Genomic DNA, 24,041 nt, shown 5'->3' with positions numbered 1-24,041 from the left:
GACGCTCTTCATCATACCGCTGGACTCTTCATCTGTTCGTCCGCATTCAATTTTTCTTTTCTTGGTTCTTGCTATAAAAATCACAACCATAGTTTGTTTAAATTAATTGTTTCAAGTTCAGCTATGTAAAGTATGTTGTTGTTACACTGCATAAATGGACACAAAACCTTTGTAAATGTATTTGATAACATTTAATTTTAATTTAACTTTTAGTGTAAATACCAAAAGCTTTTTTAATACAACATTGTGAATTGTTTGTTAACTCTACTGATAAATATGTTTATTAATAATTAAAAATTGGATTTACCAGCATATTGTTGAGGCAAGCTGAAGCTAAACTCTACAGGACACCGGCCTTCCAGGTCCGAGTTTGGGCACCCCTGGTTTACAAACATTTTAAAAGTTAGATTTCAATAAAAAAAGATCTAAATTTAGTTATATTAACTTCATTTTAAACAAAATATAAAGATGTACAACCTTTAACTGACATCACATGTTTTATTTTAAAACTCTAAAAGACCTCTGAGACCTAAGACTCAGACCTAAAAATTGTGCATGCTAAATTACCTAGCTATCATATGCAATGTGTAAATATCATAAATGTGTGAGTTCATTACAAGATTGTTTTACCTGTTTGTGTTTCACTTGAATTACTGGCACTGCAACTACTCTCTTCTCCTGACACAAGATAAACACACACACAATTTGTCAGATGCTTTCAAGATCAAGAGCTCTTTAACAGACATCTTGCAGACGTACGTGTGCTATCTAACGTACGTGTGCTAATTCTCGTGAGATTCGGATGTGCATCTACTTAAAGTGCGTCTGAATATGCCTACTTCTCTACTATATAGTAGGGGAAAATCAGTAGGTGAACGAATAAGTATGTCCGAAACCTCAGATTCTTGAGTGTTCATCCCATGCACACTTTTCTATCCCAGAAGCCCCGCGCGAGAGGATACGTCTTCATCACGTGACGGAGATCAGCGACACGGGTGTTTACAAATGTGAGTATTATCGATCAAAAACACGGTTACATGTGTTAAAATCACATTTATTGAGCTACTGTATAGTAAATTGTTGATTTGCTGAAGGTGTAGATGCTAGACAGTAACGTTACAGTATATTAGTATAGCTCCAGTAAACACAAAGTGCATTTACATAAACCTTATACATCTTAAAGACCATTAAATGTCTATTTAATAAGAGACAGGAAGATATTCTAAAACAATATTCAAAGGCTCTCAGTGAGCCGAAAACCTTTCAGTTACTGAAATGAATAAAAAATTATTTTAAATCATAAGGTTTCGTTTATTTTAATGATTGTAATTTCAAACGAAGCTGTTACAGCGCTTTTCTGATTCTTGATTTCTGTGCATTTGATGCAGAGCTTTTGTGCTGGAGCAGGTGACAGCGGGATTTGTGGGAAAAAAAGGAAAACAAAAATATAAAGAAATTATTTTGTTACTTCTAATACAGAAATCAAATGACATTGTGCTGTTAAAATGACTGCTTGTACATTATGTTTGTGCATCAGTGTATGATCTGAAATGTGTGCAGTGAGGATGGAGAAGTCCACAGCAGCATCCTGGAAATGATCCAGTGCCATGAACGAGACGCTCCATCACTCCACCTGACCTTACTGCCTCATCTGGACCGGATGCTGCTGTGGTCTCTTCATCCTCAGTGACCCCAGAGCCAGCGACAGCATCTAGAGAAAGACCAAAAGACATGGAGGATGTGATTTTATTCAAGTTTGTCCTGATGGTTTCTGTTCATACAACATCAGTCAATGGAGCACGAGTTTCAGAAGCTTCAAAAGCAGTCAAATCATTTCACAAAGAATCTGAAAGTTAGGCTCCATTGACTGATATTGTATGAACAGAAACCAGCAGGACAAGCACACACACGCAAGGATTGAACAGTGTGGTTGTGTGTAAATAATGACTGAATGTATATGTTTGTCACAGAATGGCCCGTCTTCCCCGTCACTCATCACTGTCACCTGTTTGTCTTCAATCATCACCCGCACCTGCACCTCATCAATCTTCAATCACCACGCTCATAAAAGCACTTCCCTCAGCTCACTTGATCGTCCAATCTTGAAGTAACATGCTGTTGTGACTACAAGGACCGACATCATACGAAGCTACTGGCTGAGTATACCACCTGAAATTCCCTACCTGTTATACTTACCTTCTGCCCTGTTCCTCTTCATCCTCTTCGCTCACAGAATCCAGCTCCTGGTTGAACACCGTCTTTCCCCAAACTCTCTGATACTCCAGTTAACCACGGACCTGCAAAGAAAGAAGGGACTGTTAGAATCCTGACGATCTATCACCATACTCACGAAGAATCACCACTCACCTATTTCCACGTCGTCCACCTTTGCTGTGTGTTCACGCACTCTGTAAATAAACCTTGTCACTTGAACCACTTACCTTTGTGTCCTGCAGTTCCGTTACAATGTTTGGGTGAACTAACCCTTTAAAGCCCCAAATAGAAATTGTATGAAATATATGTAAGCATTTATATTATAGAAGTACTTTGAAGAAATAAACTTTAAGAAACAAGCAGCTTTGTTGAGCGTTTGTGCCCAAGGCACAAAAAAAGCATTTACGTTTTTTTTTTTTTTTTTTACATTTAATGTTTTGTAAATTTACAATTATGCATTTGGCAGCTAGATTTTCCCACATGCGTTCTCCTGCTCTTGCTTCAAGATTGGTTGTGGTACAGGGGTGTCATCATGGGCTTCCTCATCCTCTCTGTGCACTCAGGCAACGATAGCCTCGATGTCCCTTTCTCATCCATGATCAGATTCAGTCTGACTGCAGCAGTGAGGGACGTGATGGACGGCAGAGACAGGTGAAGCTGGACACGGTGGTCTTCATCAGAATAAAGCTGCAGAACTGGCTCAGCTGTGTTGAGATGCAGTAGGATGTGGGGTCACTATGTAAATACAGGATTTTTAGAACAATTATGTTTGAATAAAGCTTTTTCATGTGTTGTTGACTGGTTTATTTATTGTCATGGTTACCTTTATTTACATTTTACTCATTTGTTCATGTTTCCTGTTGTCAGTAAATATAATTGTTTCATTAACATATGCATTAATTCATGACTTATGAAAATTGAGATGTATTCACCTTGGCTGCATTTGTCTAGTGTACAGTCATGCATAGCTGTGGCATATGAAAAAGAAAATTACATTTAGCTTGTTTCACTAAAAAATATAATGAATTATTGGTCAGCATTTATCATTATTATTGTTCATAAGTGTTGGGCAACCAATGCATTCTGAAGGAATCTTAATTTCTAAGTAATACTTACATTTTTGGAGTAAAATCAACAATCCTCTCCAAAGGTAAGATCTTTGAGCAGCTGATGGACACCTGCTTTGTGCAGAAATTACAAACATGGAGGAAAACATACTAGGTAGGGTTGTGGATTTATTGATGTTTTCAGATGTTTGTGCGCCTGTCGCTCTTATTTTATTTGTATTATTACTGCAGAATATACAAGCTCAGGGAAAGATGGTAGCAGCTTTGAACAATCGTAATGACACAAAAGAAAAGAGAAAGAAAACAACTAGAATTGGTTTGCGTACATCATAGTATGAGATTATATACACAGGGACAAAAAGATTAAATATCTTTGAATGATAAAATTAATATAATCATAATGCATTAAAATTGCATTTGTTTTTGTTATTTCTAAGCCTCAGGGATGAAACCAGAGGGACATTCAACAAGAAAAAGAGGAAAACAAAGGAGATTTAAGCCAGTTTTGCATGTGGATGAACGATTTTGTTTTTTTGTAATAAAAAATAATATCTTTAAGGATGAAACTGTAGGGTTATATTAGTTGAGTTAAAAATATAAAAACTTAACCCTAAATGTGTTGGTTATACTACAATCATAAGGGCAGCTGTTTCTTCAACAAGACCAAAAATGAGCAAATTTCATCAGCATCAGAATATTTACAGATAGATGAATTAAACCTGTCGCTCATATCTTTTGCTTTTGGGCTTGTTATAACATCATAGATCACATGATAACCTAAACATGGCGGATCTCATTCATACTCAACGAGATTTGGCTGTAGAGTACGTACTCTTTTAGCGCTCGTTAAGTAAGTACTTGTTGAAAACAAAGTACCAACTCGTTGAGTAGGCGGTTTCGGATGCAGCCTGACCCATAGAATGCTGTGCAATGCGCATGCGCAACTGAATGAATCACTCCCCGAGACGACTCGTTCTTCCCAAGTCACTTTAAAGATTCGTTCAAAATGAACAAATCGTTCAAGAACGACCCATCACTACAACAGATCTAAAGTGAAAGGGGGAAAAAAACAGCAGCTGCCTTTTCCGTTCATTTTTCCTGACAAAGCTCTCCACGGATTTCATATAAAAACATGTGATCTATTAAGGTTTTGTGCTGTTCGTTTGTTTTCTGGCGTTATGTTGGATTTGTGACCTACACAGAGTTATATTCTTCCTCATCCTCTGGTAAGAGCTGTTGTTTTCAGAGTCAGGAAACATCCTTACAATCATAAACTGATGGACTATAAAGAGTTAACTTTCTGTCTGATTTAACCCATTAGTTTTGTTGGTGTAAATCAACATACTGTAGATTGGTTCAGTGATATTAAATACGTGACTTAAATATAACCAGTTCATTTAGATGTTACATTATTTCCAGTGAAGGAAAAGCATGGTGCAATGATGAAGATTCCTCCAGGTTCCTCATTTTGGGTCAGTTTATATACAGGAAGGTTTTGAGTCTCTGTTACAGAACTTGACTCCTGTGTTTTGAAAAGATAAACAGTTAGTCCAGGTGATATGCGCACAACTTGAGGTGATATGTTCACTTTTTCATAAAAGCAAGAAACTTGGTACAATTGTACAGGCGCTTGTCAAAAAATCCTATTGGAATTTCAGTTTATCCTTTAGGATCTTACTGGATTCTTAGAATCATGTGGACATTCTGATTGATTTTAATGGGATTTCGCTTTGGCCTATAGAATTTTATTTGATTATTAGAATCTTATTGGACATTGTGTTTTATTTAATGGGATTTTATTTTTTCCTGTAGGATGTTTTATTGATTTGTAACATATTGGACATTGTGATTTTTAAATGGAAATGCTCTTTGTCCTGTAAGATCATATTTGATTCTGTTAATTAATTACTTTTTAAGAGTAACCCTGCATGTGTGTACTTGACCCTCAATAAAAATGCAGCCTATATGAATACACACAAATAATTGAAATTTAATGAGCCATAATGTCATATACAGGTCCTTTTCAAAAAATTAGCATATTGTGATAAAGTTCATTATTTTCTGTAATGTACTGATAAACATTAGACTTTCATATATTTTAGATTCATTACAACACAACTGAAGTAGTTCAAGCCTTTTATTGTTTTAATATTGATGATTTTGGCATACAGCTCATGAAAACCCAAAATTCCTATCTCAAAAAATTAGCATATGTCATCCGACCAATAAAAGAAAAAAGTGTTTTTAATACAAAAAAGTCAACCTTCAAATAATTATGTTCAGTTATGCACTCAATACTTGGTCGGGAATCCTTTTGCAGAAATGACTGCTTCAATGCGGCGTGGCATGGAGGCAATCAGCCTGTGGCACTGCTGAGGTGTTATGGAGGCCCAGGATGCTTCGATAGCGGCCTTAAGCTCATCCAGAGTGTTGGGTCTTGCGTCTCTCAACTTTCTCTTCACAATATCCCACAGATTCTCTATGGGGTTCAGGTCAGGAGAGTTGGCAGGCCAATTGAGCACAGTAATACCATGGTCAGTAAACCATTTACCAGTGGTTTTGGCACTGTGAGCAGGTGCCAGGTCGTGCTGAAAAATGAAATCTTCATCTCCATAAAGCTTTTCAGCAGATGGAAGCATGAAGTGCTCCAAAATCTCTTGATAGCTAGCTGCATTGACCCTGCCCTTGATAAAACACAGTGGACCAACACCAGCAGCTGACATGGCACCCCAGACCATCACTGACTGTGGGTACTTGACACTGGACTTCAGGCATTTTGGCATTTCCCTCTCCCCAGTCTTCCTCCAGACTCTGGCACCTTGATTTCCGAATGACATGCAAAATTTCCAGTGCTTCTTCTCTGTAGCCCAGGTCAGGCGCTTCTGCCGCTGTTTCTGGTTCAAAAGTGGCTTGACCTGGGGAATGCGGCACCTGTAGCCCATTTCCTGCACACGCCTGTACACGGTGGCTCTGGATGTTTCTACTCCAGACTCAGTCCACTGCTTCCGCAGGTCCCCCAAGGTCTGGAATCGGTCCTTCTCCACAATCTTCCTCAGGGTCCGGTCACCTCTTCTCGTTGTGCTGCGTTTTCTGCCACACTTTTTCCTTCCCACAGACTTCCCACTGAGGTGCCTTGATACAGCACTCTGGGAACAGCCTATTCGTTCAGAAATGTCTTTCTGTGTCTTACCCTCTTGCTTGAGGGTGTCAATGATGGCCTTCTGGACAGCAGTCAGGTCAGCAGTCTTACCCATGATTGCGGTTTTGAGTAATGAACCAGGCTGGGAGTTTTTAAAAGCCTCAGGAATCTTTTGCAGGTGTTTAGAGTTAATTAGTTGATTCAGATGATTAGGTTAATAGCTCGTTTAGAGAACCTTTTCATGATATGCTAATTTTTTGAGATAGGAATTTTGGGTTTTCATGAGCTGTATGCCAAAATCATCAATATTAAAACAATAAAAGGCTTGAACTACTTCAGTTGTGTTGTAATGAATCTAAAATATATAAAAGTCTAATGTTTATCAGTACATTACAGAAAATAATGAACTTTATCACAATATGCTAATTTTTTGAAAAGGACCTGTATGTGGGCCTTAATAAACATGTAGATAGGCAAAGAGTAAGAAAAGTCAGGTGTGTAATTAGAGGGAGGCACAACAATTTTTGACCGTGTCTGGAGGTAAATATATGAAGGCATCTGATGGGATTTTATGTGCTCTGTGCAGAGGAGCTGTGAGTTAAAATGACCTGTACGAGCTGTGTGATGAATAAATCTGATAAAGCAGTATTTGGAGGATGATTTTTCTTGTTTGGATCTCACGCGTCAGAAACCACCCTACACCTCAATTGACAAAATGGCTATTTATGCCACACTACAAGTTTCTTATAGGGCTATAGCCCCAATCAAGCCCAGCCCTAGCGCAGCCACTGCTTATTCAATGAAGGCAAACAGCCCTTGAAACCACACAGTCATAAGGCTAAACAACAATGGAAAACAGGGCCGTGCACAGGGGGGTGTCCCGGTGGCTAGGGCCACTGCCCCATTGCTCTCATCGGCTGAGGTGCCCCCCTCCCGCAGCTCATAGCATTCAGTTACCACACCACTAAAGATCCACTCCATGTTTTCACAATCTGTGTGCCCGCTTTCTGGAGAGTGGAGATGATATTCCTGAAGGCCATTCATTAACCGGTAGATAGCCAACATTACAATCCACATTACAGTCAATGCTTGATCCGCTGAATTTGGTAGTTTGTTTTTGTATTTCTGTCATTAATGATTTGCTCTCTTCTTCTAAAAGTGCTAACAACAAAACATCCATGTTCTTAGAATTAGAATATCTTATCAAATTAAAGTAAAAAAGTCAAAGTCGTGACGTATTGTCAAGTATGGTGACCCATACTGGAAATTGGTGCTCTGCGTTTAACCCATCCAAGTGCACACACACAGCAGTGAGTAGTGAACAAATGCACACACACACACACACACACACACACACACCCCCGGAGCAGTGGGCAGCCATTTATGCTGCGGCGGCCGGGGAGCAGTTGGGGGTTCGGTGTCTTGCTCAAGGGCACCTCAGTCGTGGTATTGAGGGTGGAGAGAGCGCTGGACATTCACTCCCCCCACCTACAATCCCTGCCGGCCGGGGACTCGAACCCACAACCTTCGGATTACGAGTCCAATTCTCTAACCATTAGGCCACGACTTCCCCACAATTATTGTATCCGATCACACTTTGTAGACAAAAAATAAATAAATCAAGCCTTCACAAAAAAGAAAACTGATAGAAAGAGTGAAGGGAGGCTCTAAAGGCAGTTCAACATTGCAAACATGAATTCAAAACCAGCAGGTAAATCCTACAATATTTAGCAGTTTTTCACATTTCAATTCTTGTAATTAAGTGTATTTCCCATTATAATCACTTGTCTTGGTGCTAGTAATCTGTAACACATCATATTTACAATATTTAATTACAACCATATTAATAGTACACTGTAAAAAATATACTGTACAATTTACAGGATGTTACTAGCAAAAAAAGTTTTCAATAAAATATTGTAAAAATGAATTGCTGTAAAATGGATTACAGTAATGCACTAATACTGCAAAGCAAATTGCTGTATGTGAAATCAGTAATTTGTAGTTTTTATACCGTTACATTCAATTAAACTTGTAGTTATTTTCAAGCAATATTTTTCAAGCAAAACTAAAGTTGCCAATAAAATCCTGTAAATACCCCTAATGTTACGGTTGGTGGTTGTAGTAAAGGGCGCCCACAATGACAAATAACAAAAGGTATATTTATTCGCATCAACACACTTTAAACCAATATTAACTTAAGATCCAACAAGGATTGGGACAAAACTGAATGCTTATAAAGAAACAGGAAACAAAGGAGCAAACTAGATAATTAATCAAACACAGGTGACAAGACTAAATGATGATTACTAATTAACTAAATCAGAACAGGAACTTCCAAATAAGGTCAAAAAGGAAATTAAACAAACAGTACTGTTACAGATATCGCCCCCCTCCCGGAAGGTGCGTCCCGCACCGTAACATCGGGGAGGGGGGGCGGGCGTCCTGGAGGCTGGAGCAGGACCAGGATAGGATAGGATCGGGAAGCCTCCAGGATGGATCAGGAGCCTTGGGAGATTCGGGAGGCCATGGCGGATCTGGAGACTCGGGAGTCCATGGTGGATCCGGAGCCTTAGGAGGCCATGGCAGGACTGGAGATTCGGGAGGCCATGGCGGATCTGGGGACTTGGAAGGCCATGATGGATCTGGATCCTCGGGCGGCCATGGCGGGTCGAGGTCCTCGGGAGGCCATGGCGGATCAGGGTCCTCGGGCGGCCTCGGCGGATCGGGATCCTCGGACGGCCATGGCGGATCGGGGTCCTCGGGAGGCCATGATGGATCTGGGTCCTTTGTGGCCTTGGCCTTTGGCCTGGCCACACAAACTGAGGCTATATGCCCCCCCCCAAAATTTCTTTGGGAAAGTTCCCCTCTGGCGGCCATATTGGAGGAGAGGGCTCTTGGGGGCGCTCTGGAGGAACGGGCACTTGAGGGCGTTCCGGAGGAGCGGGCACTTGAGGGCGCACGGGAGGCGCGGAGCTGGATGGAACCAGCGGAGACGAAGGAGAGCTGGACGGGACCAGCGTAGATGCAGGAGGGCGCTCTTGCAGAGCGGACTCTTGAGGGCGCTCTTGCAGCGCGGACACTTGAGGGCGCTCTTGCAGCGCGGACACTTGAGGGCGCTCTTGCAGCGCGGACACTTGAGGGCGCTCTTGCAGCGCGGACACTTGAGGGCGCTCTTGCAGCGCGGACACTTGAGGGCGCACGGGAGGCACGAAGCTGGATAGAACCAGCGGAGACGAAGGAGAGCTGGACGGGACCAGCGGAGACGCAGGAGGGCGCTCTTGCAGCGCAGACATTTGAGGGCGCTCTTGCAGCACGGACACTTGAGGGCGCACGGGAGGCACGAAGCTGGATAGTACCAGCGGAGACGAAGGAGAGCTGGACGGGACCAGCGGAGATGCAGGAGGGCGCTCTTGCAGCGCGGACACTTGGGGGCGCTCTGGCAGCGCGGATTCTAAGAGGCGCTCTTGTAGCGCGGACATTAGCATTAGAGGGCGCTCTTGCAGCGCGGACATTAGAGGGCGCACGGGATGCGCGGGGCTGGACGGGACCAGCGGGAACTCAGGTGGGCTGGACGGGACCAGCGGGAACTCAGGTGGGCTGGACGGAACCAGCGGGAACTCAGGTGGGCTGGACGGAACCAGCGGGAACTCAGGTGGGCTGGACGGAACCAGCGGGAACTCAGGTGGGCTGGACGGAACCAGCGGGAACTCAGGTGGGCTGGACGGAACCAGCGGGAACTCAGGTGGGCACTTGCGAGGTGCCGGAATTGGTGGGCTCAGACGAGGAGCAGCCACAGGAAGGCACTGGCGAGGAGCTGGCACTGGAGGGCGCTTGCGAGGAGCAGGTACTGGATGGCAATGGCGAGGAGCAGGCACTGGATGGCGCTGGCGAGGAGCAGGCACTGGATGGTACTGGCGAGGAGCAGGCACTGGAGGGAATGACATGCCCTCAAACTCGATTAAAATCCCCACCGGCACCTGTTTTTCCCCCCTCGGTGGTTCGGGGGAACCGTTATTGGCGGCGGAATCCCTTTTCTCCGCGGACGGCGCAACGTTCATCGCCCCTCGCGGCGGAATCCTCCTCGCCGCTGGCGGAACATTCATCGCCGTGTACGGCGGGATCCTCTTCGTTGCCGATGGCGCAACGTTCATCGCCCCTTGCGGCGGAATCCTCCTCGCCGCGGGCGGAACATTCCTCGCTGTCTCAGGCGGAGCGAATTTCACTTGGGCGGTGGGTAAGGGTGTGCGGCGAATGGCGACCCGTTCTCCCCAAAACGGGTGGCCTGGGTAAGCCGCTACAGGTAGCCCGACATCCCACGCAGCACGGGCAGGGGCGAGCCGCGAACGGCGGCGTGAACCCCCGCAAACGACGGGCACAAGCTCCAGCATCCTGAGCAGATCTCGTCTTCGGTAAGCGGTTGGATCTTCTGTTACGGTTGGTGGTTGTAGTAAAGGGCGCCCACAATGACAAATAACAAAAGGTATATTTATTCGCATCAACACACTTTAAACCAATATTAACTTAAGATCCAACAAGGATTGGGACAAAACTGAATGCTTATAAAGAAACAGGAAACAAAGGAGCAAACTAGATAATTAATCAAACACAGGTGACAAGACTAAATGATGATTACTAATTAACTAAATCAGAACAGGAACTTCCAAATAAGGTCAAAAAGGAAATTAAACAAACAGTACTGTTACACCTAAATCCAAGATTGTTTTAATAATTTAACAATGAAAATGCTGCAAAGAATAATTTTAACAGTAAACCGTAAAATACTGATATAAATGCATTGCTATCTTAATACATTTACAAATGAATAAAAACCAAGTCAAATAAATAATTATTAAAAGTGGCAGATAGACATTGCAAGGCTTTTACTGGTAAAAATAAACATTTCAGTCTTTCAACAGTTAAAATCTTATAACAATAACATAGCATCACAAAATAAATACAAATACCTGCTATATCACAAAAAATTAGCCGTATTCTGAGTAGAACATTAACTTTCTATAAAGATTCAGGTCAATCAATAGAATTTGTATAATTTTGGTTAAAAAAAGGGTTAAAATACAATGCTGGAGTCACAGTTATACCACAAATTCTGTTGTTTGAGCTTATGTTCTATTAAATTTAGAATAATCAACAATTTAGTGAATACATACTGAAAGTCCATCAACTTTCTGTGATGAGCACACGCATGAGGGTTTTCCCTCTTCTCTGAGACCTTTCCACTTGTTTTGCCTCTTTGTATCCGTCCTGTATCCAGTGAGTGTTGTGATTCCAACAAAACATCTGCACATAAAAACAAGCAGAAACTTTAGAATAAAGTTCAGTATTGAATGAAACTAGCTCAATCAAATAAATGTAAAAATGCCACTTATACACAACAATCAGCATTTACCAGTACTTAAACTAAATAAGCAGCCTTTTTCACAAATGAAATTACTCATTCAAGTGTGCAGAAGATGCCTGCTCCTGGGACGCCAGACTGCTGTAATAACTTGTAATAAGACTGCAAATCTAGTCACAAAGTTGAGGTATGAATTCACAACCATGTGACCCTCGAATAGTCAAGAGCCACTGGGTCCACCTGAGATTAATAAATATAAGCAATAATGTAACCTACAATACAGTATTTCAATATCAAATATAATCTAAAATACAAGTTTATCAAATGATTTACAACAGAATTAATTCTTCATTATATAATCAGCTTCAGAGAGTCTTGAAGCATCACACATTTCTCCACATCAGCTGCTATTCTTTGCACCTACTAGAAATAAAGAAAATGATCTTGTGATTTCTTTAAATACATTTACATAAATGAGAACAAAATGAACACCCAAAAGGTAATATATTTTAAAATAAACTAATTCTTACATTTGATTAATAAATTAATTTACAATAATACATTGCAGAACTATACCACAAATCAAATTAAATAATTATAATTAGTGCTGTCAATCGATTAAAAAAATTAACTAATTAATCACAATTTTTTCCTGAAATTAATCGCGATTAATCCCACCTAACATTAAACTTTTTAAATCTACTTTTATATTGCAATAATTTCACATTTAATCTTCAAATTAATGTAGAAACAACATAAAGACGGTATATTTTTAATATTTGATTAATGGCATCTTTTTAATGAATGAAGGCCAGTATCACTGACACCAATATTGATGTCTCTATAAAATAATATTTTTTTCCCTAATATTTAACCATTGACTATTGCCATTCAACATTACAGTATAATTGAAAGCCATCCATTTTAATATTTATTAGACTTTAATAAAAATAACTTCTAATTTAAGTGAACTTTAAACAATTTTCTCATAAACACAGTATAACCAATGTCATATTTAGCTACCTATGCCCTTCAGCAAGTAGGAAATATACAGAAATTGAATAAAGTTATCAAACACTAAATTCTAAATTAAATACAGATGAGTCCTTAAAGCTATAAAGTTATTGATTTCCTTTTTTTTTTTTTTTTTTTTGTTCTTAGATGAACAGACATCACAGCAGCTGGGTTAATAGGTTATTTTGGCTGCTTTTTCTTTAAGAGCTGCCGAGGCGGATCTGACACGCATCGTGTTTTCTCTCAACTCACTTTACATTTTCTGACCCACTTCAGGTCTTAAAGTCTCTATTAGTGATCTGACGAGTGTGTTAGATGAGTGAGAAAGTGCAGGACAGTTTTGAAAACCATTTCAGAGACATGTTCTTAAATGTGACTCACATATTTCACGCAAGCACAGTTTTAAGGCAGTTTTAATCACCTTCATGACTTAACTGACCACGACATTGCATGCACATCGTTTCTTTCACGCTTTGATATGAAATGATAAAGGCTACAGCGTGCGGCAGCGCCTTTGTTCAGTACAGTACAGTTTCCGCTCCTTTGACTCACGCCTGACGCTGAAGTGAAGTTGAAGCACGCGTCTGAAACATCTCCTATTTGAAATGCTCGTAAAGACGTTCTGTGACTAAATTAGCAAGAAAAAAGAGACAGAGGCAGCAGTTGTGAGTGGGGTGGCCAACACTAGCCCCGCCCCTGTGTTAACGCCGTTAAATATTTTTAACGCGTTAAACTGAAAAAATTAATCACCAGCGTTAACGCGCTAATTTTGACAGCACTAATTATAATGCAAAATTACAACCGTGTTATGACATTAATGTTTTACATTAGTTTTTGAAATTACAAATAAGAAATGTTGGAAAAATGCAACGATACTTTTTAAACGTGAAACTAAACCGCCATTAGGTGGCAGCATATAATTTAATGAGGTGAGTCAATTGAGTATTTATTGTACCGATCCGTTCAGAATACTGCATCATTCAGTAAAAACACAGCTGAGGTTTGCTTTGATCTTTGTTTCGAACGATTTTCGTGAAATAGAACAACAGTCAATATTGTGTCTAAAAAGTAAGTAATTTAATGTTAACTGATTATTTATTGAGCTATGTAGCATTTTCAATCGTGATAATAAGAAAAACAGCTGGCTTATGCTACTTAATAATATCATATGTTATAAATAAACTCAACAGTTTGAACATTTACCTCATGTTTCTTCCATGAGTTTACGTGTGCCGTTAAGGTTATTTGTTTTGATGTTGAATGTAATAAAATCAGAAATAGTCTTGCGTTTCGATGCTTCCCTTGTGATTTTATTTTTTTCACTCAAGTTTTAATCAGGCTAACTTGTCCAATCGGGCATGTAAATGTCACATGTCGGTTTTCCTGTCAGTTCTGTTTTGACCTTATTTGGTAGTTCCTGTTCTGATTTAGTTAATTAGTAATCATCATTTAGTCTTGTCACCTGTGTTTGATTAATTATCTAGTTTGCTCCTTTGTTTCCTGTTTCTTTATAAGCATTCAGTTTTGTCCCCATCCTTGTCGGATCTTAAGTTTGTAATGGTTATTAGTGTGTTGAAGCTAATAAATATACCTTTTGTTATTCGTCATTGTGGGCGCCTTTACTACAACCACCAACCGTGACAGAAGATCCGACCGACACAGAAGATGGGCGAGCTCGCACAGTTTTTTGATTTAGCCCACGCCATCCAGGACCCAGTGAGTTTTTTGTTGGCTTTTGCGCCCCTTGCCCTCGCCAGCTCACTCGATGAGGGAACCCTCAAGATGCTGCTCCGGCTCGGGCTCACGCACCACCAGCAGCGAGAGTTCCCAGACACCTCCGACCTCACTTGGAGAGAAGCCATCATCCGGTGTCTGGAGAGCCTCCGACCCCGAGCCGGAGCCTTATCCACGGCGAAGAATGTTCCGCCCGCGGCGACGTGGAAACCGCCGCAACAGGCGATGAACGTTGTGCCGTTTGCGGCGATGATGGTCCCGTCCAGCCCACCTGAGTTCCCGCTGGTCCCGTCCAGCCCACCTGAGTTCCCGCTGGTCCCGTCCAGCCCCGCGCCTCCCGTGCGCCCTCTAATGTCCTCGCTGCCAGAGCGCCCCCAAGCGCCCGCTCCTCCAGAGCGCCCCCAAGAACCCGCTCCTCCAATGTGGCCCCCAGAGGGGAACTTTCCCAAAGAAATTTTGGGGGGGGGGGCATATAGTCTCAGCCTGTGTGGCCAGGCCAAGGGCCAAGGCCACGGAGGACCCCGATCCGCCAAGGCCGCCCATCCGCCCAAGGACCCTGATCCGCCAAGGCCGCCCAAGGACCCCGATCTGCCATGCCCGTCCGAGCTCCCAGTCCCGGCATGGCGTCCCGAATCTCCAGTCCCGCCATGGCCTCCCGAATCTCCAGTCCCGCCATGGCCTCCCGAATCTCCAGTCCCGCCATGGCCTCCCGAATCTCCAGTCCCGCCATGGCCTCCCGAATCTCCAGTCCCGCCATGGCCTCCCGAATCTCCAGTCCCGCCATGGCGTCCCGAATCTCCAGTCCCGCCATGGCGTCCCGAATCTCCAGTCCCGCCATGGCCTCCCGAATCTCCAGTCCCGCCATGGCCTCCCGAGTCTCCAGTCCCGCCATGGCCTCCCAAGGCCCCTGATCCGCCCTGGAGGCTTCCCTGTTCTCCTCCCTGTCCTGGTCCTATGCCAGCCTCCAGGACGCCCGCCCCCCCTCCCCGATGTTACTGTTACGGTGCGGGACGCACCTACCGGTAGGGGGGCGATATCTGTCACATGTCGGTTTTCCTTTCAGTTCTGTTTTGACCTTATTTGGTAGTTCCTGTTCTGATTTAGTTAATTAGTAATCATCATTTAGTCTTGTCACCTGTGTTTGATTAATTATCTAGTTTGCTCCTTTGTTTCCTGTTTCTTTATAAGCATTCAGTTTTGTCCCCATCCTTGTCGGATCTTAAGTTTGTAATGGTTATTAGTGTGTTGAAGCTAATAAATATACCTTTTGTTATTCGTCGTTGTGGGCGCCTTTACTACAACCACCAACCGTGACAGTAAATAGTCTTTCACTAAAAAAATACATGTCAGGACAGGACAAGCTTTAATGTCGAGCACAACTACAGTGGCAATAGACACAATTTCTCATTTACATGTAGTTTCTAATTATAGTCAGATGTCTCGTCAATATGGGACAGTTGAACACATGAACAAATGAAATTTCACATTTTTGCTGTTCGTCAGTTATTTGGACAGATAGTAGTTACTATGACAATCGTTCGCACTGGGCATTACGTTAAAAGTTGGGTAAATCTACTTTAAATGCTCTCAATCAGAAAATTAAACTGTGAAAATGAGAAAAATGCAGCATTTAGCCTAACTGTGCTATGATAGCAATTTCCAGTTTACTGCACATAAGTTACCAAGGCCGCTTGTGTAAATGTGGTGATAGCAGGCTATTGTGACATGATATCGCTTATACATGAACTTAAATAGAGATAAAAGGATATATTTCTTAAGTGAACTTACCAGGAATTATGAATAAAGCCTCTAATCTTCAATCATTCTCGCGCTGCTCCAGTCGGCTGGATTTCTGATTTGAACGATGTGCACACAATCCCATAATGCATTGCGAATTACAGCTACATCTTGTTTAAAATGTTTAAACAGTAATATTCTGTAAAATTTTACTGTAGAAACTACAGCTATTTTTTTTTACAGTGTTGACCTAAATAGTTTAATAATAATAATATATATTTTTTTCTAAATAACTTGTTTATTAGTATATAATATAGATTTATGCTGGAAAATATTAAATTAAATGTCTAATTCTTATAGGAGAGAGTGGGGTAAGATAAGCCATTTTTTACTTTGTGGTCCTCAAGATAAGGGAAAATGACACAGAAGTACAATGAAAGTATCCATCGTATCACCTAATGAAAGTATTCCTTCAGTAGGTTCTACTGGACCGTCCTAAATGTTGCTTGTTTTGGGGGGAGAGTTGGGAATACAAAACCAAAATAACTGGAATGACAATGAATGAAACACATATTGTGTAATATGATGAATATTTATGGTCATGTATATCTGTTATAATACTGAAGATTATATGATTGATATGTATATTGTTGTTTATGTTATGTTCCCCTGGGAATACAGAGTCCATGTGGGTGGGGCATCCGGTCTAAAAGCCAAACCTGCATATCTGTTCGGGGCGGGTTGTAGCTGGAGGCAAACTTTGCAAGTGTAATGTGTGTAGTACCTTTTTGTGGAAGGGTTTAACAGCAAAGTGCTGTGTTGTGTGTGTGTGTGTGTATATGTGTGTGTGTGTGTTTATGTGGTTTATGAGGACACAAATTTGTATAATGACATGGGTATGACAGAGGTATTACAATATGAAGGTGGTTTATGAGGACACTGCCTATGTCCCCGTAATTCAAAAGGCTTAAAAAACATACTAAATGGTGTTTTTTTGAAAATCTAAAAATGCACAAAGTCTCCTGTGAGGGCTAAGTTTAGGTGTAGGGTTGGTGTAGGGCAATAGCACACACAGTTTGTTCAGTATAAAAACCAACGTGTGTGTGTGTATACAGTGGGTACGGAAAGTATTCAGACCCCCTTACATTTTTCACTCTTTGTTATATTGCAGCCATTTGCTAAAATCATTTAAGTTCATTTTTTTCCTCATTAATGTACACACAGCACCCCATATTGACAGAAAAACACAGAATTGTTTTTATTAATTTTATTAAAAAAGAAAAAGTGAAATATCACTTGGTCCTAAGTATTCAGACCCTTTGCTCAGTATTTAGTAGAAGCACCCTTTTGATCTAATACAGCCATGAGTCTTTTTGGGAAAGATGCAACAAGTTTTTCACACCTGGATTTGGGGATCCTCTGCCATTCCTCCTTGCAGATCCTCTCCAGTTCTGTCAGGTTGGATGGTAAACGTTGGTGGACAGCCATTTTTAGGTCTCTCCGGAGATGCTCAATTGGGTTTAAGTCAGGGCTCTGGCTGGGCCATTCAAGAACAGTCAGGGAGTTGTTGTGAAGCCACTCCTTCGTTATTTTAGCTGTGTGCTTGGGGTCATTGTCTTGTTGGAAGGTAAACCTTCGGCCCAGTCTGAGGTCCTGAGCACTCTGGAGAAGGTTTTCGTCCAGGATATCCCTGTACTTGGCCGCATTCATCTTTCCTTCGATTGCATCCAGTCGTCCTGTCCCTGCAGCTGAAAAACACCCCCACAGCATGATGCTGCCACCACCATGCTTCACTGTTGGGACTGTATTGGACAGGTGATGAGCAGTGCCTGGTTTTCTCCACACATACCGCTTAGAATTAAGGCCAAAAAGTTCTATCTTGGTCTCATCAGACCAGAGAATCTTATTTCTCAGAATCTTGGAGTCCATCAGGTGTTTTTTGTGTGTCTTGCACTGAGGAGAGGCTTCCGTCGGGCCACTCTGCCATAAAGCCCCGACTGGTGGAGGGCTGCAGTGATGGTTGACTTTCTACAACTTTCTCCCATCTCCCGACTGCATCTCTGGAGGTCAGCCACAGTGATCTTTGGGTTCTTCTTTACCTCTCTCACCAAGGCTCTTATCCCCTGATAGCTCAGTTTGGCCGGACGGCCAGCTCTAGGAAGGGTTCTGGTCGTCCCAAACGTCTTCCATTTAAGGATTATGGAGGCCACTGTGCTCTTAGGAACCTTAAGTGCAGCAGAATTTTTTTGTAACCTTGGCCAGATCTGTGCCTTGCCACAATTCTGTCTCTGAGCTCTTCAGGCAGTTCCTTTGACCTCATGATTCTCATTTGCTCTGACATGCACTGTGAGCTGTAAGGTCTTATATAGACAGGTGTGTGGCTTTCCTAATTAAGTCCAGTCAGTATAATCAAACACAGCTGGACTCAAATGAAGGTGTAGAACCATCTCAAGGATGATCCGAAGAAATGGACAGCACCTGAGTTAAATATATGAGTGTCACAGCAAAGGGTCTGAATACTTCCCTGATAGCACACGTACATCTCAGAGACATCCATTTGATGTCTGCATTTACATCTGCAAGACGTATTATTTAGGGTGTTTGCTCATCTGCAATACGTCTATAGGATGTTTCCTTTTAGATGTCAAATAGACGTCTATTAGATGTCTTTAAGATGTTTATGATTTAGAATGTATGTAAAACTGACATCTGAAAGACATCTGCCAGACGTTTGTAGACAGCAGATGCTTTCAAGATCAAGAGCAGACGTACGTGTGCTATCTGGGTTAGGACCATGTGATATTTCAGTTTTTCTTTTTTAATAAATCTGCAAAAATGTCAACAATTCTGAGTTTTTCTGTCAATATGGGGTGCTGTGTGTACATTAATGAGGAAAAAAATGAACTTAAATGATTTTAGCAAATGGCTGCAATATAACAGAGTGAAAAATTGAAGGGGGTCTGAATACTTTCCATACCCACTGTATATATACATACTAGGGCCGGGACTTTAACGCGTTAATTTAGATTAATTAATTACACAAAAATAACGCGTTAAATTTTTTTAACGCATTTTAATCGCACTTATTTTTGCACCGCGGAACGTTTCTCACTGGATGAGTTTCGGCGGACCGATTATACTGCAGTGGAGACCGGTCTTGCCAAGCTTCCTTGGAAGAACGAACTCGGAAGTAGAGCCCTGCGCGGGACTGTTTTCTTCATCCCGCTCCCGCCGAATTTCTGACCATTACCGCCCGCTCCCGCAACGTGTGTGTTACACTCCCACCCGCTCCCGCAATATGTATGTCCACTCCCGCCCGCACCCGCAAAACTCTGAGAATTTATTCCCGCACGATAATAGAGATGCATTGATTTTGTGTCTTCTCCCGTCCCGCAGGAAAAACAAAACGTATTGTATTGCTATTATTAAATAGATTCATGTTTGTTTCTGTCCCTGACCTGCATGTATTCTGATGCACTGGTAGGGAAGATGAATATAGCCTGGGCTATCGGGGACATCTAAAACGCTTAGGCTACCGCGCGTTTCTTTAGACTTCAAGTACTTTGATTTTGTTGACAATGACATCATGTCGCTAGGCTACCTCCCGATCCCGCAGTGTTTTTTTTTAGCCGCCCATTCCCGCCCGCACCAAAATTCAAACCGCCCGCTCCCGCGAGATTTGCGTTGGGTCCCTCTACTCGGAAGGACGCGAGAACACAGAACGCACACTTATGAGAACTGAGATGTACTGAGTTCCTGCTTAACTGACCGCATAGTCTCAGCATAAACAGCGACCAATGAACAATAAATATTACAAAATGTCATAACTTATTAAAACATTTCATACTATTATAGATATTACTTTCATATAATTGTATTGTTTTATTTTACAGCGTTATATGTTTTACTGTTAAGATTCATTTTAATATGCCAATAAAAATGCAGACTTTCTCCGGGTCTTATAACTTTATTAAAATTAACCAAAACAAAACGATAAATGTTTACTTTCAACTTGAAGAGCCGTTAAGTATTTGTGAGAGCGACTTTAAAGCTTACAGGCTTCCGTACACCGGCCACCCACAGCGTTTTCTGTGATTTCTAACGGCTCGATTCTCTCAAGTCTGCACTCGATGCATCCTCAGTTTCAAGAACATATCCGGGCACTTTCATGCATCCTCTGTACTTGCGTTCTTGAGAATTGGAACTGAACTTCGACGGTTAATGATGACGTAGAACGAGAACACAAGGGCGCAAGATCGCTGAAGAACGCATATTGAGAAACAGCCAAAAACAAACCACAGTGAACATGGACAAAGAAGCTGATGAGACCGCTTTGGTTGGCCCTGTGGATGGGAAATTTAAAAATCCATATAAAAAAAACGTACTTCTCACTGTTCTCAGGTCAAATATTTATATGCGATTAAAATGCGATTAATTTCGATTAATTAATTACAAAGCCTCTAATTAATTAGATTAATTTTTTTAATCGAGTCCCGGCCCTAATACATACATATATATATATATATATATATACATACATATATATATATATATACATATATATATATATATATATATATATATATATATATATATATATATATATATATATATATATATATACCGTATATATGTAACAGACGCAGGCAAGTGTGCTGGTGCGTGTAAACCTCACTCCCTTGATCTCAAAGAACAAGCGCTCCGCAAAGATCAGTTATAAACTACAAGTCCTGCAGTCAAAGCCAGAATAAGACACACTTCTGTAAACAGAGACTGATTCCAGCAGCTGGATTATGATCAGAGAGTGTTGTGGAGGTCTTCGGGTGGATCCTTTAGTTATAGATGAAAGCAAAACTGAGACAGGAATAATCTCTTTTTGATCTACGTACTGTCGTATCAACTCTTAGTTAATACCCATATAATCATATCAATAATTTATTCAGAGACTCTAGTGAATGCATCAATGTTCAGTTGAAGGTAAATGGAGAAACACATTTATCTGAACAACTGCGTGTCTATCATGAGTGTGACTTGAGATCAGATGTGTTTAACCGGTTAGATACGTCTTTAAGTGATACTAAACTATATAAACACGTTTTTTTTTTTTTTTTAAAGGATAAAGTCAAATAATGCTACACGTAGATACATGTTGTGCATGTGATCCTGCTTTGTCTAGACTAATTAACTAACTGATTCTAGATCTGTATGTAAATTGTTGTATTCATCTCATAAGTGTAAATGTGCAAGTATTCAGAGCCAACACATGCATGTTAACACGAGATGACTGTTTATTATACTTATTATTTCTTCTTTCATTTTAGCATCTGTGTCCTTCAGAGATGAGGCTCATTTGCTTGACTTTGCTGATTATTAGTGGAATCACAGATTCAAGATCAGGTAATTATTCACACTCATATAAAGAGCTGAAGTGTGTGTTCATGTCTATTCATCGTCCAGCGGAACTATATTTATAGGCCTAATTATGGTTTAATTCATAGTTTATGTGATGATGACTGGCTCACTGTAATATTACATTTCATTAATGCCACATTATGCCATTTATTACATGGCTATTTATTTTATTAACCACAGAACAGAAACTGTAGGTTTCCTGGATGAATGGTCAGTTTTTTAACATTGCCATAGACAACTGTCATTCTTCAGAAGTACTGACTAATTAGAATAAACTTAGAATTTACAAAGAACCATTTAATAATATTTAATATAACAGAGAAAAATACACACAAGCAGTGTTTTTAAGTGTAACAGACGTAGGCAAGTGAGTGCTGGTGCGTGTAAACCTCACTCCCCTGATCTCAAAAAGAGGCGCTCTGGCAACTGACACTAGAGGCCGTGGCCTTTAGCCTCCTTTTTAGAGCGCCCGCCTCCTGAAAATTAGATCTTTCTTTATCTTTTACAGAGCAGTTTGAAGTCGTGGGACCTGCAGTTCCTGTGCTTGCTGTAGCTGGAGAAGATGTGATTCTGCACTGTTCAGTCAAACCCAGCATCAGTGTTGTGGACATGAGAGTGGAGTGGTTTAGATCTGATACGAAAGACTCACAACTAGTGCATCTCTATGATGATCATGTAGACAGAAACACAGATCAGAGTCAGTCCTACAGAGGGAGAACAGGACTGAATCATCAAGAACTACAGAGAGGAAATGCATCACTCAAACTCTCATCAGTCCGAGTCTCTGATGAAGGACTTTATAAGTGTTTTATTCAGTCTATATCCTGGTTTGATGACACCACTGTTAATGTCAGTGTTGAAGGTGAGAAAACCATTCAAAACTAAAGTCTGGAATACACTACACAACTTAAAATCTGAATCAGATATTAAAACACTTGGCATCAAACACTTGCCGACTTTCTAAATAGTCACAAAAGAAAGCTGGCCATCATGCACTGAATGACTGAGGATCACAACAAACTCACGCAGAAACGTGCTCCTTGTTGCTGGGAGACATGTGACAAATGAAAACAATATGAGTTCTAAAATCAGCTGAAAATATCAAACATATTGATATCCTCCGACTAGATGGAATCAAAGTCAGAATTTAGATTTTCTATGAAATCTGTCAACTCTAATCTGCAGACTGGCTCTGACTGTCAGCAACTAGCGTCAGTTTGTTCAGACTGTAAATCAGGACAGAATTTGTGTGGTGTATTCCAGTCTTAACATGCTCTAACTAACTTAATGTCAGAACAACAACATAATGTACGTCTTGTTTCTCTGTAGCTGTAGGGCGTCCTCCGGTGATCACTGTAGATGGGTTTGATCATTCAGGAGGGCTTCATCTACAGTGTGAATCTGAAGGTTGGAACCCTGAACCTGATCTTGAGTGGCTGAACAGTGAAGGAGTCAGTTTGAGTTCAGAAACTACAGAGAAACACAGAAACACAGACGGATTCAGAGTGAAACACACCATAACTGTACATGAGAGAGACAGCAAGATTCACTGCAGATTCAAACTGAAGCATCACAAGCTGGAGACACTGATAATTACCACAAGTAACTACTGACACTTTTCTTACTGTAATTGTTTGCCATGTTCTCATTGTTACGGTCCGGTGGTTGTAGGGAAAAAGGCGCACGACGAAAAGTATAAACAAAAGGAATCTTTTAATTAACAGCTTCAACGCACTTAAGACATTAAGTAAACTCAAGATCGGACAAACATAATGGCAAAACAGAGGACTTATAAAGGGGAGGAACAAACGAGGAAACCAGGTAATTAATAGAACACAGGTGATGACGATAATTAATTAACAAAACTAGGACACAAACTTAAACAGGAAGAACCAAATAACGACCAAAAGGAAACTAAACAAACAGTTCTGTTACAGATATCGCCCCCCTCCCGGAAGGTGCGTTCCGCACCGTAACAGTAAAAAAGGGCGTCCTGGAGGCTGGAGCAGAACCAGGCTAGGACAGTGAAGCCTCCAGGACGGATCAGGAGCCTTGGGAGACCATGTCAGGACTGGAGATTCGGAAGGCCATGGCGGAACTGGAGACTTGGGAATCCCTGGTGGATCCGGAGCCTTAGGAGGCCATGGCAGGACTGGAGATTCGGGGGACCATGGCGGATCTGGGGCCTTGGAAGGCCAAGATGGACCCGGGTCCTTGGACGACCATGGCGGATCTGGATCCTCGGGCGGCCATGGCGGGTCGGGGTCCTCGGGCGGCCTTGGCGGGTCGGGGTCCTCGGGCGGCCTTGGCGGATCAGGGTCCTCGAGCGACCATGGCGGATCTGGATCCTCGGACGGCCATGGTG

The 24,041-nt window shown here is 41.6% G+C and overlaps 1 protein-coding gene across 1 annotated transcript; it reads left to right on the top strand.

The window, feature by feature from the left end:
* The first annotated feature begins 4,289 nt into the window (after window positions 1–4,289).
* LOC306863866 (butyrophilin subfamily 3 member A2-like) lies at window positions 4,290–23,556 on the top strand. The gene is made up of 4 exons (XM_079407437.1): window positions 4,290–4,507; window positions 21,586–21,661; window positions 22,185–22,538; window positions 23,006–23,556. The coding sequence occupies exons 2-4, from the start codon at window positions 21,604–21,606 to the stop codon at window positions 23,287–23,289; spliced, it is 696 nt and encodes a 231-aa protein (XP_079263563.1). The 5' UTR covers window positions 4,290–4,507; window positions 21,586–21,603; the 3' UTR covers window positions 23,290–23,556.
* The last annotated feature ends 485 nt before the right edge of the window (window positions 23,557–24,041 follow it).

This window comes from Barbus barbus, assembly GCF_936440315.1.
Source record: "Barbus barbus genome assembly, chromosome: 4".
Lineage (NCBI taxonomy): Eukaryota > Metazoa > Chordata > Actinopteri > Cypriniformes > Cyprinidae > Barbus > Barbus barbus.
The sequence above is the reverse complement of the archived record's forward strand: the minus strand, read 5'-3'. Positions and strand labels throughout refer to the sequence as shown.